The 17,014-nt window shown below is 45.6% G+C and overlaps 1 protein-coding gene across 2 annotated transcripts in view; it reads right to left on the reverse strand.

The window, feature by feature from the left end:
- The window catches only part of PSAP (prosaposin), a 30,497-nt gene extending 14,448 nt beyond the window's left edge, over positions 1-16,049 (reverse strand). For both annotated transcript variants that reach the window (XM_081074829.1, XM_081074828.1), the window contains exons 1-2: positions 15,913-16,049; positions 1,254-1,387 (exon numbers count right to left, since the gene is read on the reverse strand). In XM_081074829.1, the coding sequence (XP_080930955.1) occupies positions 1,254-1,387; positions 15,913-15,952 (174 nt within the window). In that variant the 5' untranslated portion in view covers positions 15,953-16,049. The remainder of the gene's footprint in view (positions 1-1,253; positions 1,388-15,912) is intronic.
- Positions 16,050-17,014: the final 965 nt, after the last annotated feature.

Here is a 17,014-nt window from a genome sequence, read left to right on the forward strand (position 1 = left end):
GACAACTGTCAATGTAGCTGTAGTTAGAGAAACCAATCTGAACCTGTGGTTAATAATGTGCATCAGGCAAACCAAAAGAGATGCAGAAGAGATCATTCACGAAACTGTCCCAAGAGAAAAAAATCTAAAGTCCTCACTTGACACACATTCAACTTGGAAAGAGGAAGCAGTATTAAAAACAAGAGCAGAGGCAAATCTGAGAGTAAGTATGGCCACAGAGGGTGGTTTTTCCGTGAATTCGGAAAATCTTTTAGCAGTGTTATTTAATTATTCTTCTCTTACTAAAGGAGTGCCAGTGGCCACCGACGAGCATTGAACTTGAACTCCACTCAGCCAAACTTGGCCTGTAACCACTGGATGCAGCGCATCCCAGAGGAGCCAAGAGCATCACCTGCAGTCAGCTGGTGCCGCCAGGAAAGCTCAGGCATCTTCTGGGCGGGTTCAGGGCCCACGAAGAATGCACTTGAGTTTTGTTGTCTTAGAGTACTCCCCAGGAGGGTTAAAAGCCCCACGTTAACATGCTACATTTAACATTGTTGAAAAGAAAAATTAGTGGCATCTTTTCCAGTGTGGTTATAGCTGGAAATAAAATTTTAAATACCGTATTGCCCTGAAAATAAGACCTAACCGGAAAATAAGCCCTCACATGATTTTTCAGGTGGACATCCCCTCCTGAACATAAACTCTAATGCATCTTTTGGAGCAAAAATTAATATAAGACCTGGTCTTATTTTCGGAGAAACACAGTAGCTACTAAAGCTCTAGGGTCTAAATCGGTGACCCAAACAGGCAGCTGTCTGAGAGAGGCAAAGAGAAAACATCAAAAAGGGGGGAAAGATTTGAAAAGCTTAGCATCTACTGTTTGAGTGAGTGACCAAGGATGAACCTGTCCCCGAGAGCCCAGTCCTGGGAATGGGAGCTGCGAGCCTGCTGGTCCCTTCTCTGGGGTGAACAGATGGAATCTGCACAGAGGCCCGGAGGGCGGCATGGAACACACGGGGCGGGGGGCGCATGGGAGGACCTCATCACATCTCTGTCACCGAGAGACTGGGTGACCTTGGGGGAACGGAACCTTAACTTCTCCGACCTCCATTTCCTCTGTGGTACAGGGGTCCACCCCCCAACAGGTCCTGCCGCCCTCGCAGGATGCTGGTGAGGAGCACACAAAACGAGCGAGGCAACAGAAAGGGTTTTGTCAATGGCAGCCATTCCGGATACATGAAGGGATCGCGTCCAGAACTCAGGGCACTCACCACTGTCGGCTTGTTCCAGACAGTCTGCAGGCAGTGCTTCACAGCCCCACAGTCAGCCGCTGTCTTCACATTCTGGCACCACACTGCTGAGCCTCGGGTGCATTCTCTTAGGCCCAGGGCAGGGCTGGCTAGAGCTAAAGGGAAAACCGGTGTGAGGAGTTCGCTCGTTCCCCACACCAGATCCGCGGGGGGGGGGGGACTAGCTAGCCCTGGCATTTGGCTGGACACTCTGGCTTGGCCCCTCATCCAGCTGTATGAAACACAAACCACACAGAGGGACTGCATCCAGCCAAGAAGCTGTGTTGTCATGTAAATCATGGGACAGGAAGGGACTGGTTCACTTTTTTCCTCTCCAATTATTGTTAAATAGTCTCAAGAGATACCAGGCCTTTTCATCTTTAGAACCTTAAAAATTGAATTCCATAAAGTAGTGAAAGAAATCACAAGAGAAGAGACTAACGTTTAAATATAGAAGATTTTTACTGCTGCAGGATAAAAATTAGCCAAAGTTTTGGCTTGTAGGGGAAAACACCAAGATTTATATCCTTAGTACACAGAACGACGATTCGTAATGCTCTAGTAGAAGAACTCTTTCATAAACCTAATTATGTGAGTTTTTGTACATCAACAAGTTTGCTAGCAAAAGCAAGACCACATAATCCACTCTGAGATCACAAAGTAAACCTCTGGCCATTCAAAACCAGTGGCATTTCATCCACTGCGGTAACATGGGGTTAGGAACAAAACAGAAGGTTCAATGTCACGTGGGACAGAAGAAATGCAGATTAAAGAAGCCACCATATTTTGACAATTAAATTAGCCAAGAAAAAAAAATGTGACAAGTTTGTAGTAAAAGATACATTTTTATAAGGCTGGTGGTAGCAGTGTGACTGGTAAGTACTTCTTAATATACTTTGTATTTCAAGAACTGAAAAAAAAAATCCCTCTTCAAAAAGTAATCTACTTCTAGAACTACATTTTAAGGAAATACAGCAATTCCAAAGGTAAAATATGATATGCGTAAATACAGTAAGTATAATTCATAATACTAAAAAAACAAAAACAAAGAAAAACAGATGCAACATGAATAGCCAAAAATAGAGGGGAAAATTAATGATATTCTTACTATTATGCAGCTGTCAAGTATTTATAAAAATAACGTATAACAAACAGGAAAAAATTCAAGAATATGAAATTCTATACGAGTTGCACAAAAATAAGAATAACAAAGCAGGGTGGTTAGCTGAATTATTATTTAACTCCCAACGTTATGCTACGCGTATAACTTTAAAAATATTTTATAAACTCCCGTAAGAGTTCCTGTATGTCTAAAAACAGGTCTATGGTATCCTTGATTTGGGAACTGAAGTAAACAACAGATCACAGCAGGCCACACGAGCTGGACGACTTGCACAGGAGCAAACTCCAGCAGACAGCACAGTGGCTAAACCACTCCTACTGTACATAGGAAACACTTGGCCAAAGTCTGAGAAGAAAACCCCACAGCCACCTAAGAAACCGATTTAGAACCTCAGGAGTCATGCTGCATGTTGCTTCACCTTGTAAGCCAAGAGAGGGCACAGTAATTCTAAGACATGTAACACATGTGTACACATGCGCATGCACGCACACACAGGGTACACAACACATGCAGGTTGGTAAGAACTCTCCTTTTAGGAGACGGAAGGAAACAAAATGCTACTATTACTAGCTGTTCCACCAAAGCTATAGTTCCACAAACTATTCATGAAAAGACGGAGTCACAGGTCCCCAAAAGCGCTCAAGCCAGATTATCTGCACCCTTTCGGCTGCCCAGGTTACACAGCCTTCTCTGTCCCCAGGAGCCAACATCGCCACAATCAGTTCACTAACTCAAACGAACCAGCCACATTCCAAAAGCTGTTGGTCTGGACTCTGGTTTCCATGGGAAAACATGTGCCCGATTCAAAACAGTACTAAGCTCCCCTGAAGGCCCACGAAAGTTTCGTCAACCAGTGCTAGAGCCAAGCTGGGCTGGGACCAGCCCTCAGCGGCAGGTCTGGGGAGGTGAGAGAACAGAAACTGAGTCACCAGAGTTAAGTGCTCTGGGGGGCACAGAGACAGCATAAATGGGAGCCCCAGTCCGGGCAGCTCCCAGCAGCACCTCCCATGCTCCTCCCAGGCAATGGGCCCCCAAGACTCCTGAAAAGCACCCACTAAACTACACTGCCTGGTTCTACCTTCAAATCAGAGGAGGAAGAGCCCAAACAAAGAACAGGAAGCTACAAAATGAGTCTCTAGGCAAAGGGACACAGTGAGACACAGGGAAGCCAGAAGGAGTAGGGACATCAGCAGATAAAGGCAGGGCCAGTGAGCAGTCCTCTGCACAAGGCTCCATCACCATTCTCCACTCTTACAAATACTCAGTCAAGTAGAACTCTGACTCAGGGATTGTCTCCAACCATCTAGCCCTGGAACTGGCTACAAATGACCAAACTGATCAGGTTTGGGGAATTCAACTGCACCACCCCAGGCCCAAGCAGTAAGAATACTTTGTAGCTTGCTTCCTCCTTCTAAAACTCGAAACAGTAATTGTCAGCAACAATGACTTTGCCAACTGTCTTGGCCAGGCTCTTCTGGACTAAAAATTATCTTGGGTAGCCCCTTTTATCTGAGATTGGCCCAGCTAACGAACCCAAGGTCATTTCCCAGTCCCAACAGTAACTGTTAAGCACAGCAAGCCCCACCTCGGAACTAGAAGTAAAAGTCCTGCCTGCGGCCCATCTGGCACACCCACAAAGCCATGGGTCAGGCCTAAAATAGACTTCATGGGCACTGCGGACTGAAATTCAAGTCCCAGCTCCTGGAAATTCAGTTCTTAGCAAGACATCTCCATTTACCTCCGACCTAAAGCCAGATTTATAAAGGTGAGTATTATAAACAGTTTGTGGTATACAACAGATGGGATTTCCTAGTATGACCTGATGTGTGTAACAGAGGAACAACTGCATGTCCTCAGGATCTGTAACCGAGGCTGAAACACAAGCCTGGGTGACGCCAATGAGCTACCTGCTGAGAAGTTCAGGTGCTTATTTCAGGAGCTGATCTCCTGAGAGGGAATCACACACACAATGGGTGAGAACAGGTGGGCGCATGAATCCTTTCCCCAGAAAATGTATGCATACACAAAATCCTCACACCACTCCAGAGGGCTCTCAGGCACCGGGACACCTGTCCAGGGGCCCCAACGGTGGGCTGAAAGCTCTAGAGGCAAGCGTGGTTTTTCTCCACAGAGGTGGGAAAACCACCACGTCGAAAGCCAAGTCCACTGACTGGGCCACGCTCAGTGCCCTCCGATGGGAGACCAACGCAGACAGACGACAGACAAGGAAGTTAAATGGTGATATGTTAATAGAAATGCAGGGCCCACAAGCACCAGGAGCAGCAAAGAAAATGACTGACTACCTAGGGGGGAAGCTAGAGGTGGCTTCTTCAAAATGAAATTTAAAGTGGCACTTGAAAGATGGAGATACCAAAGACTGGCTAAGTAGAGAGGGCATAGAGGAATTCCTGAACATTCCAAGGCAGGGCAATTCTCTTTGTCAAAGGGGAACAATTGCCCTTTGTCTTTTCAGGAGTGGGCCAAAGGGAAGTGGCAGGGGCCAGGCTGCAAAGACAGACCTCGGGCAAATCGGGAAAGACATCATCTGGCACACTCATCCCCACATGGTAAGTCCATCCTGTGGACAATAGCTCACACAAGTGTCGTCACAGCCCGGGTGTGATGTGGCATGATGTGGCAAAAGGACAGAAAAGGAGGTAAGAGATTCAGATGACAGAGCACCTGACTGGAATTGAGAGCTCATTCCAGAATGTCCAAGCAAGAAGCGGTGGCAGCGAGGCCTGAGAGAGAGGCTCACAGGAAGATTCCAAGAAAACCAGATAGCTGGGAAAACGAAACTCAAAGAGTTAATGTAAAACGTGAAGTGTCTTAGGCTAAAAGAGAAAACGAAACAGCAAGAGCCAACAGCAGATGGGGGGGGGTGGTCAGAAGCTGCAGCTGCCAGAGCTGGCGTGAGCCAAGGCCAGGACACAGGCCACATGAAGGGCAGAACACATCTCACTTTGCTTTCTGTGAGCTCTCCACAAGCACAGCAGGTCAGGAAGGTGAAGGCAAGTGACGCCATTCCTGAGTCCCCTAGAAGACTGGCGGTGTTTAGCTGGGACAGAGAATGTTTAGGAGATAGCGCGTTTCCCCAAAAATAAGACCTAGCTGGACAATCAGCTGTAATGCATCTTTTGGAGCAAAAATTAATATAAGACCCAGTATTAATTATATTATATTATACCCAGTCTTTTATATTATATTATATTATATTATATTATATTATATTATATTATATTATATTATATAAGACCAGGTCTTACATTATAGTAAAATAAGACTGAGTCTTATATTAATTTTTGCTCCAAAAGACGCATTAGAGCTGATGGTCTGGCTAGGTCTTATTTTTGGGAAAACACAGTATGCAGTCACCTCCATAGGTAAAGGACACCTTCCACTTAACCTGTTCTGTGTGGCCTCAGACCTCAGAGCAACCAACAGGTTCAGGGAAGCAGACCACAGCTCAAGGTAAGGAACACATTTAACGCCCCCAGGAATATAAAAAGGGAACGGCTTCCCTCATTAAGTGATGAGCTCTCCAACAGCGGGAGCAACCAGGCAAAACAAAACGCCCAACCTATGAGGAATTTTGTGTGAGAGGGATTTGTGTAAGCAGGGCCAGAAGATCTCTTAGGGGCCATAAGTCTTCATTCTTATAATAAGGAGGCAAAGAATATTTTCAGTACTTATACATAACCAATATATAAAAATTACCCTAAACCACTTTCTGATGAGTTATTTCTCAAAACACGTTCCTAGCAAAGCTTTCATCTCTATTCTCATCTTCCCACACTCTGCCCCCAAATACCAACTTCCTTCTCTGAGGTAATATGTTGAACTCTAAGAAATTTCTTAGAATATCTGCCTGACCTGCTGGAGATTTCTGATTAAATGTGTCCTATGAAGACACGAACACTACTTTGGATGAAGCAAGCCCTACCCTTCTTAGTTCAGGGCCTGGCCTGGCATCTGAGCCCTCAATGACAAAACTCTGAAATTGGAGAACTTGGCATTTCGGAGACCCTGAAACCCTACAGGCAAGTTTCATTTTATTAAGACAGGCCTTTTTGTAAGCCTTCAATCGTATTTCCTTAGGAAAGGGGTGGGTGTGCTCTGTTCCTTTTTTTTTTTTTTTACTCCCCCGGCCTAGAAGAAAATAAGCAGACATGTTCTAAACCATTCTACATGTAGGTCATTTATCAAAAATAGGTTGTAACGGATGTTTACTGTACTGAGAAGGGCCACAAGCTGGACCAGCCGCAGGTTTGGGGGCAGCTCTAGATGCCAGATAAAAACCCTCAGTGGGCCTGGGAGGGGGGGAGAGTTCACTAGACTCAAGTGTGTTTCAGGTGCTCTTAGGATAACTTCTTGCAAAAAAAGGAACTAAACCGTGAGCTCCGAGTGAGCCTTCTAAGGCAATTTATCCACCATCTAAATTCAATGCTTTTCAAACATGACAAACTAAAGAGAAAATACAGTCTGCCTGCAAGTCCTGAAAAATGACCTTAAGGAACTCACTGTCCTTCTGAGCTTGTTTTTCATCTGTCAAATGATGAAGCCATTGGTGTCACTGGGCTGCTGTGAGAATCCCGATGACATAAAACCTCTTCAAGTGCCAGGACACCACACCTTACTGTTATGCCCTCACCATTCTCTCTCTGGCATTTCTATTTTTCCACGTATCTCAACTCCCCTACAGACTGGCTTGGAAATCAGCCAAGCCTTCAGATCATGGCTCCACCACTTCTAGTCGTGAGACCTCGAGACTTCAGTCTTCTCATCTGCAAAAATGAGCCTGTTCCTAGTACTCACTCCTAGGAGCCTGCAAAAATGAACCACTATTTGTAAAACATAACGCAGTGTGGGCACGCTGTAGAAGCCCAAGGAGTGCCATCATCATCCTCATCATCATCCTCTGTAGTAGCAACAGGACCTTCTCTGAGCTACTATCTTACCCAGAACAGACGCTCCTCAAACGGCTAAGTCAGGGTTTACATTTAATCAAGTCATCAGCAGCTCAAAGACCTAGAGGGCTGTATCCCAGCTATCCCAGAAGCTGCCAGTTACTAAATTCAAGAGCCAGGAGTGACGAGCCACACTGTCATGGGCCCAGGAGTCCACACCGTGCACCCAGGTGCCAAACAAGAAGTCAGCATGAGCAGGAACGAAAGGTGCCCCGCCAGCCAGCCACCAACAGTCCACAGGTGCAATGCTTCCAGTAATTCATGAAACTGCAACTGCAGGCGAATTTTCCTCTGATCCCAATAAAGTTGCCGTAGTTCCAATTATTTTTGGACCCCACCTTGTAGAAGAGCCCCCTCAAAACCTCTCCTTTAGGAACAAAGTGACTGGCCTGAGTGCTGGAGGCAGACAGGAGCTGCCGGAAAGCCCGGTTCTGCCTGCTAAAAGCCAAGGCCCGGACATCTTACAGCCACCAGCAAAACGCGAACAAGAGTGCCGAGTGCCCCTTCCTCAGGAATTCTGTGAAGATTACTGAGAAAGGAGAGGAAGCACTGAGAATGCCCAGTGCCTACAAAGCTGAGTTACTTTTATGCCTATCTGTTGCCCAACTGTTAACGGTAGACTTGAGGGGGAGAATGACCAAGGGACAGGCGTTCGTACACATTCTGATTTTGATACTTAGACACAATTTCATTTTTCCCGTGTGACCTTTAAAATCAGGGAACAAAACTGTTAAACCTTACAACCTGTTTCAAGGAACAACTGTTGCCCAATGTGGCAGAGACCACAGGCTGTTCCCTATGTCCATCCTTCACTCCTTTCACGGGAACACAACTACAGACTTTTAGTTACACACATGGCGGCAAGATTAAAAACAGTTCCCGGTTTCTCTTACAGCAGGGTCTGGCCATGAAACCACATGCTGGCTGACAGGATGTTAGTGGAGGGTTAGCACACCTTTAAAGAGAAGTGTGAAGGCTGGACCTTTAGCAGTCGTGTTGGACCATAAAGAAAGGAGCTAGACCTCAAAGATGCAGCACATCGAGCTAGAAGAGTCTCCAAGGTTTTCTGGGAGCTGGAAAGCCTGGCTCCTGAACTTCCTATGATAGGATGAGTTCTATCATATTTGAGCCACTGCTATCCTAGGTCTCTGTGGCCTGCACTCAAAACTAAGCCTAACTAAACACCAACTTAATCACCTACCTCATTCATCAGAATCGTCTCCAAATGACACGTCTTTACTAGGCTTACCTCCATTGAGGACATTTAAGAGCCTGTGGACACACGTTAATTACCAAAGATTTTGAAAAGCGACCTCAGAATAAAGGGGACAACCTTTCCTAGATGGTGTATCTCATGCTCTATTTCTTAAAACAATCTGTCTTATTATTTTAGCCATACAACATGCTTTTCCGTTTAAATATTTTAGGTTAACATATCCTCAATGCTGTCTAGCTACCAATAAAAGGTACAAAAAAAAGGTACAAAAAAAAAGGTACAAGAAAATGCAGGCAGCCTCCCAGCACCAACAATCAGAGCAAACATTCCACGGGGCAGTAGATCTGCTGCCTGGTAATGCATCGCCATGACGACAGGCAGGCTGCCAGGAAACCAAGAGAGGATAACCCCCGGAGGGGCAGCATCTAGCTCAGGTCCCAGGGATTCAGACATTTCTCAGAAGAATTCATGCGCTTAGATCCCCTACGAGCAGGAGGTATCACAACACACTCAACACTAACGTCCTGATCACAGCTGTTGTCACGAGCAGCTTGATGGCAAAGAGCACTGGTCTCTTCTTTGGATCCTCGCTCTGGAAAACATTCTGCAGAGCAGAATAAAAATACTGCCCATTTAATTATTCAGAACAGCATACCCTAAGAGGCAGCCTGCCTTGATCTGGAGAAAGTAAGGTCCAAACACTCCTCTTATCACAAAAGAAATCCATGGCAATAAAGCTCTCAGGCTCGCCAGGCTGCCATCCCATCACCTCTGGCCCACATAAGCTGTTTCTTCTGTTATTTAAGACAAAGCTTCTTTCTTCCCTGCTGTTCCTCTGCCACTATTGCCTTGCTTTTTAATTTTCCTCACAAGCCAGATCATTCTAGGACAAGAAATGGATCTACATGGAGATGGCAGTAGAGTCCTCAGGCAAATTACCTTGTGCAATGACACTGAGGGACAAGAATGCAATCTGCTTAGATTGTACAAGAGTGATGCAATGTGGCATAATTAATTTGGGGAAGAGAAATTCCTATCTAATTCACTCAAGCGTACTCCAGTCCAATATAAATTTCTGCCAACAAAGTTCTTCCAAAATTTCAACCTATCAGGTGATGATCAGAAATGAACTTAAATCACCTCAGATAAGATTATGCCACAAGTGACCCATGAAGTGAACCCCTGGCAGTACTGCCCAGGGTCCACTCAGGTAAACAGGTACAGGCAGGAGTCAAAGGCATACCTGCGTGGTTCCAGACCAGGCCCAGGGAGCTGCTCAGGAGACGATGCAGTGAGCCCCAGGACGGACACGGGCCCTAGCCCACCCCCACTAGCTGGCTGGGTGGTCTCTGCACTCGGTACAAGACAATAATAAGCTAAAACAGATTTCATGCAAACCCCACTAAGGAAAGTCAGTGTTCTGGACGAGAACCATGTGACTGTTCATTAATTCACATTTCAGATACATGTGTGTCTACATGTGCCTACTACTATCAAGTTACGTCACTTCTGACTTAGTTAATGCGTAATAGGAATACTACCTTTATCTGAAATGCCAAAATCTAAAATTCAAACCACAGCATACAATCGGGCAGGGTATATTAGGATACCCCAGCATTCTGATTTAGTTGCTCTCACCTCACAGGGCCGTTGTGAAGATGAAATCAATGGTAACAAAACGCGCTGACGTAGAACAGTGCTGGCTACACAATACACTCTTAGCGTCAGCCTGTAGTTCCCCCAAATCAGCTGTACCAGTGGTTCTCCAAGTGTGGTGCAGAGAACCCTGAAGGTCCCAGAGATTCCTTCGGGGCCCATGAGGTCAAAATTCTCTCACTACCAGGATGTTAGTTGCTTTTTCACCCATTCATTCACAAACGTGCAGTGGCATGTGACCTGAGATACTGCGACACACTGAATGCAGAAGCAGCTGAATCCAACCAGGTGCTACAAAAATGCCAAACAAGCCATTCTCTCTCAATATGTTCGTATTTTAGGAAAAGTTATTTTTTCATTAAAATTGTATGTTAAATGTAATGGGTTATCACTTCTATAGGATTCTTTTTTTTAATTTTGTCAGCTTAGTTTTATAAGATGGTTAAGTATCGATAGATATAACCCACATAAACAAAAGCTCTTTGGGGTCCCTCAATAACTTTTAAGTATTCGGGGATCTAAGAGCCTCGTTTCTCAAAATGTTTGAGAACCACTGCGTTAAACATTTATAAACAACCAATTTCTGGAAGAAAAAGGAAGGGAAATAATTTCACTTTATAGCTGGTTCCCTTTCCAGATTTACCTCAAATCAGAGCCCCCAGGGGATCCACTTAAGTCATGTGCGACTCCTGTGTCCCGACCAGCCACATAAAATCTTCTCCCAGTTTTTTGGGGGGAGGTCCCTTCCCCTGGACTCAAAATATTATAAAGATCAAAAGTCACCTTTGATTGGTCAACTCCTAAATACAATTTCTTAAAATTTCAGTAAATAAAATGTTTTCTTTAATGATGATAAATGATGATAAAATTTGCGGGCGGCCATATGGCTCAGTTGGTTAGAGCGCCAGCTCTGAACGACAGGGTTGCCGATTCGATTTCCACATGGGCCAGAGATGACTGTTCCACAATGTTCCCCAATAAAAAATAAAAAAACTTAAAAAAATTTTTTTTAAATAATAAAAATATTAGTAATACTAACAATAAAAAGCCTTGCACTATTAACATACAAGTGTCACGCCCACCAGCCCACCAGCACGTCCTGCGTTGACGTCTGCTTGGCTACAACTCCCACCACCACTCAGCAATGCTGAGCCTGTTAGATGCTGAGCACTGTAGCACATGTCGCAGATACAGCAAGGGACCAAGACAACAAATGAATATACCATCTAATGTCAGGTCGCGGTGATCGCTGTGAAGAAAAATGAAGCAAAGTCCAAGAAGAGCAGGACTCGGGCCATGGTCACTGCAGACAGAGGTGGGGATTTCTGAGAAGGCAACATCTGAGCAGAGAGCTGAACAGATATATATATATATATATATATATATATATATATGTACACACACACACACACACACACACACACACTAACCCACGAATATATACAATATTCGTAAAGTGTTTAAAACGTCCAAAATACTACACATACGGTTGAAAGCTACACGGACATGTATGGAAGTATAAAAGACCTGCAGGGGGATGATAAACCCCAAGTCCAGAAAGGTGGTTATCTCTGGAGGCAGGTGGGGCACGGAGGGGTGGGGGGCGGTGGCTCAACAGACTTACCCCCAGGTACACAGTTAGTACCAGGCCTAGGATCTGAGAAGGCAGGTTACCAGGCACCGGCCCTGCTCTGCTAGGCTGCTGTAGTAAAAAACGAACCTGGCTGCCTAGACTCCCCCACCACCCTCCTGCGGACTGACTACCCACCCTGGTTTGTTTTCCTGACCCAGTAATTATGTCCAGCACACCTATTTATAAGTCAATTTAATTTTGTTTTATTAAACTTATAACACCCTTTGAGATGAAAGACACCAAGGACTATCACAAAATCAAGGGCAGAGAAGGGTTGCTGTGCTGGTGGAACAAGGACGCTCGCTGATAAACACAATATTGTTTTCATTCCTGCTGTAACAGCAAGCCTTATAGTACTCACCACCTAAGCCCTGTCATACAATAATTAAAGCCCCACCGTAACCCCATTGGACAGGAACAATTACTAATCCCACTTCACAGGTGGGGAAGCAGTTTAAGTAATTTGCCCAAGGTCATACAGCCACCGTCATGTGATAAAGTTAAAACTTCTATTCCACAGAAACAATTCAGTCCCATCATAAGGAATTATAAATTCCAGAAAACATAGAATTTGGATAGATCACGTTATTTTCTGGAACTTCATGGAAAAGTAAAGCAGTTAGTTCTTCGGCCACAGCCAAATTCTTCATCCTAATCACTGCATTTACCATTGTTTTAAAATGGTTTCTTTAAAAAAGGCAATGTAATTAACATTTTCTTCTGTTGATTTAAAGAAAATCCAGAGCTTCCCTTGTGGTGGTAAAACCAGAGAGCAAGGCTGAGAGCCGGCCATCCAGTAATCCAGAATGCCCATGCTAGAAGACCGCCTCCAAAAGCCATGAGCAGCTTGGCCTTGGCCTTGAGAGCTGCCCATGCCTTATTAGGTGGGTCCCACAGCCAACACCCTGTCCACCCTTCCTCTTCCCCAGTGTCAAGTCCCAGCCTGGCTATTTCACAGTTTCACATACCAAGAAAATGGAGGAGTAAGCTCAAGTTCTCCTTCCCCTAATCTAGAAAAATCCAGACCACTCAATCCAATACCCTTCAACTCTCATAGGAGGTACTGGACACAACTTGTCAAATTCAATTAAAGCAATTTTACCAAATCATTGACTGGTTAATACAAATAAACACTTCATGAATTACATTCTTTTCAGAGTAAAACTGATTACTGATTGAAAACTGATATACAGGAAACTTATCCAAAATTCCTGGCAGGTGATAACTGGAATTCTGTTGATATTCAACGGACTATGATATAAATTCATGTCTTGCATCATAAACAGCAGTAGCTATCCAATGAATATACCATATCTGTACATAATACATTCTAGGATCCCTAGAGCCTACCTGCCTTGGTATTGGGCAAACATCATTCAGCTGGCCAGCCATTACACAAGGGACAGTAACAGGGGCAACCTGGCACTGTGCCACATGCTTTACACACCCACCTCATTAATACTAGATTAACCTTTCCCACTGGAGGAATCACCCAATAATATGTACTTACTGTATGATTCCTTTATAAAAAGTTCAAAAACAGCAGTTATGTTTTTACATCCACAGTGCTAAAAGCTAACCAAGTGTTTCCTTAGGGCCAAGTGAAATAGGGCAGTGCAGGGAGAAGCATAGAGGATTCTGGATGCTGTCCATGCTCTAATCCTTGACCTTTGGAACTGCTTATCAGGTAGGTATGTTCACTCTGGTAATTCATCAAGTTGTACACTTAAAATGTGTCTGCTTCCTGTGCGTAAATTACAATCCAGTAAGTGTGCAAAAAGTTAAGGGGTACATATTGATGGAAGGATACGGAAAAAGCAAGCACTGTCAGAAGTCTTGGGTTCTGATCCTGATTTCCACAGTAAACGGCCTATGATTTGGGAAAGTCACTTCTGGGGCAGGGGTCCTCAGTGTCTTCATTCCTTTTACAAGAGGTGAGATTAGACGCTCTCTGGTTCTCAGTTTACGGTCACTTCCCTTTCTTTTTCGGGTGGGGAAAAGGGAGGAATGACCGTGGGGATAGAAAACCAACTCAAAAGCAAGTGTCTCTACCACAAGGTCATCATTAAAACACACACCATAGGGCTTCTCCAGATTCAAGATGACACCCTGTACTACAGTAACACCAAGCTGGAACAGCAAGTTCTAAGTGTCTTTTGGGGAGCAGATGATGGCGGCAATCACTATTCACCTTTATTAACAAACTCAGTATCAATGAAATTTTAGAAATAACATTTCCAGAAAGTTACAATGGGGTCAGAGCTGTCAAAGCAAGGGGCATTCATACACTGTGTTATCAGCATGACCTTGACATAATCCAAAAGGCCTGGCAGCAAGGTTGGAGGAAGGCTATTATAACACACTCCCATTTACCCAAGTGTCCAGGGAAGAGGACCTCTTGACTAAGTTAATATTCTGGTTAACCATCTTCCTATATATACCACCAGAGGATTTTGCATTTCCAAAGAAACAATTAAGTCCCTTTTGGGTGATTTGAGATTCAGAAAGCTTAAAGGTCTCCAGAAGAGTGACTCACTGCCTAAGAACAATTGTTTGACACTGGGGGGAAAAAAAAATGTTTTCAATCAGTATAGAAAATTTAGAGACTAGCATTAGTTTATCACACAGACCACGGAATGACAAGTAGTATCAACCCCAGCAAACTAAATTTTCTTCAGTGACTATAAAACCAAAAATCTTTCTCTATAAGCAGATCACCTTTCATAGTCTACAAGTAAAACAAGTTTAAGAGCTTGTTTAAGGTTAAGATGCATTTCTTGGGAGTTGCTGAAAACTAACATGAGGAAAAATATCTTTAATCTATTTCATCTATATCTTCTTAATTCTTTGGTTTTTCATCAACTCTGTCATTCATTGTGTTACTATTTATTAAAATTTGGATGGCTGCGCGATAGTTAGAATGGAAGTTAGCCCCTAACACACAGTTAAACAGAAATCAAGGTTGGCCCTGAAGATCAGGTTCATTTCCGTCAGTGGGCTATTATCTGAAAATATCCAAAACTGAGATCCTCTCCACATATAAACAAAAATCTGGTTCCACGACTATCAAACTGCAGAATTTTGATAAGTACTCAACTTCAAACCTCTTTCCCTGTACCATTTGATTTAAGTTAAATTCGGGTAAGATGTCAAAGCAAGAGTTAGAAGTGGGGAAAAACGGTCGCGGTGACATGGAGAGGACACAAGGGCCCCTTCTAATTCCAGGAAGACAGTGCAGCGGGTCCCCATGCACTGCCTTCACAACTTGCAGTGATTTTAACAACCAGTATTATTTCAGGGCAATAGAGAGGTAGGTGTAAGAATACCCCGGTGCACAATTTCCCACCTACTGTTCCTTTTCCCCAAATGTAGGCCACTGCTTAAAACGGCCTATGGCTGTGCAAGACGTCTTAAAGCAGATCAAATGAGGGCTCCACTGCAAAATCATCGGGACCACAAAAACCCCACATCATCTTCAAGACGTCGGATCAAGAGTAAACATGTAGGCAAAGATAGACATCAACACAGATGGTATAGGGTACTTATATGCTTCCTGCAACTTCAATAATCTTAGAAAACTGGGGCAACTGAGGCCAGGAGCCAAAATGCGTCCAGCTGGATGGGGCTCCACTCCATCTCAATCCCGCGCCCTCAGCTCCCGCACCACGGGGCTGGTGGAGGTTTCACTCTAGTGGCCCACCCCGCACCCCCGCAGCTGGAAGGGGAGCCTGCAGGGAAGGCCCGGGGCAGCCCCCCCCCCACGCCTGCACCAACCCGAGCCCCGACAGCGAGGCCGCCCCCTCGCCCCGGCCCCAGGCCCTAAGCTGCCAGCCGGGGCACTGCTTCACCGCCTGTCTCCCCGCCAATCCCCGCAGCCCCCCCGCCCCGCAGCAGGTATCGCGGGGCGCACGCGCCTGCGCACTGCGCGCCCCTCGCCACCCCCAAATGGGAGCCGTGGGCCGAGGCCCGGTACAGCCCGCTCGGGGTCCCCTGGGCTGCGTTCTGCGGAGAACCCCTTCCCCAGGCTGGGGGGTCCCAAGGCTTACCCGTGGCCAGGACGCTGGCCAGGAGGAAGAGAGTGTGCATGGCGCCGCCGGACTCCGCAGTCTGCAATGCGGAGCGTCAGCTGATCGTCCGCGGATATAAACCGGCCCCGCCCCGAAGCTGCCCACCGCGCAGGCGCAAGCTCCGCCCCCGCAGAGCCCGCCCGAGCTCTCCCTGCGGCCTGACTCAGCGCCGCGCGGGGGCCTGCGCGCAGGGGGGCGGGAGGAGCGAGGGGGGCAGGGGAGGGGGGTCGGAGGGGGGCGAATGTGTAGTGCGAGGGAAGGGGCAGGCCGTCAAGATGGAAACTAATAATTGAACAAGTCAGCTTTAAGGATTTCATAGATACCTATATATAATAAACATACATTATGTGTTATAAATATATATAATATATAAATATATATAATACGTATAATAGCATTTGAGCCTCACATGTTTTCTATGACTTCCTATTTTCTCTTATTAGTATCATTTTTCAGATGAGACTCCACGCTCCTAAAGGTTAACAGCCGTCAGAATGCAAACTCACCACCCAACCCACACTGTATTTACCTAGCTGGGGCCAGCATGTAACTTCATTCTGGGACCTGATTTTTTTTCTCTTACTGTGTCATATTTACCACCACTTCTCCCCGATGACCCCACAGGCAAGCGTGTCAGTTGTAAATGTAATCCCTCCCAAGGTCCTACCACGGTTTGTCCGTGGACTTGGAGGGAGGGGAGGAATGCAATTGAGGAGTAAGATGGAGAATAAGGGAGAGAAATGAAGCCTGAATTTGAGAACCTGCTAAAAACAGGCCAGGGGCCTTGGTGGAGAAGGAAGAGGCCTGTACAGCCCTTAATCCTCATCTCTTTCCAGAATAAGAAAGACCCAGGTGGCCTGCACACTGGCCTTCTTCTACCTGGGGCTGATCCTGTTTGGTTCTGAGCAGTGCTAGGACAACCTCCCTGGCCTCCCCCAACTACCTACCAGCCTGAAGGAAGGAAAGGAGGGAAATCTCACCTATTGGGGCAGGCCCTTAAGGGTCATTCGGTCACCTTCCCCAAAAGGGAAACAGGCCTGGAGAGGGAAAGACATTCACGGTCACAAGTGACCTGGGTAGG

Source organism: Rhinolophus hipposideros (assembly GCF_964194185.1).
Source record: "Rhinolophus hipposideros genome assembly, chromosome: 15".
In the NCBI taxonomy this organism is placed as follows: domain Eukaryota; kingdom Metazoa; phylum Chordata; class Mammalia; order Chiroptera; family Rhinolophidae; genus Rhinolophus; species Rhinolophus hipposideros.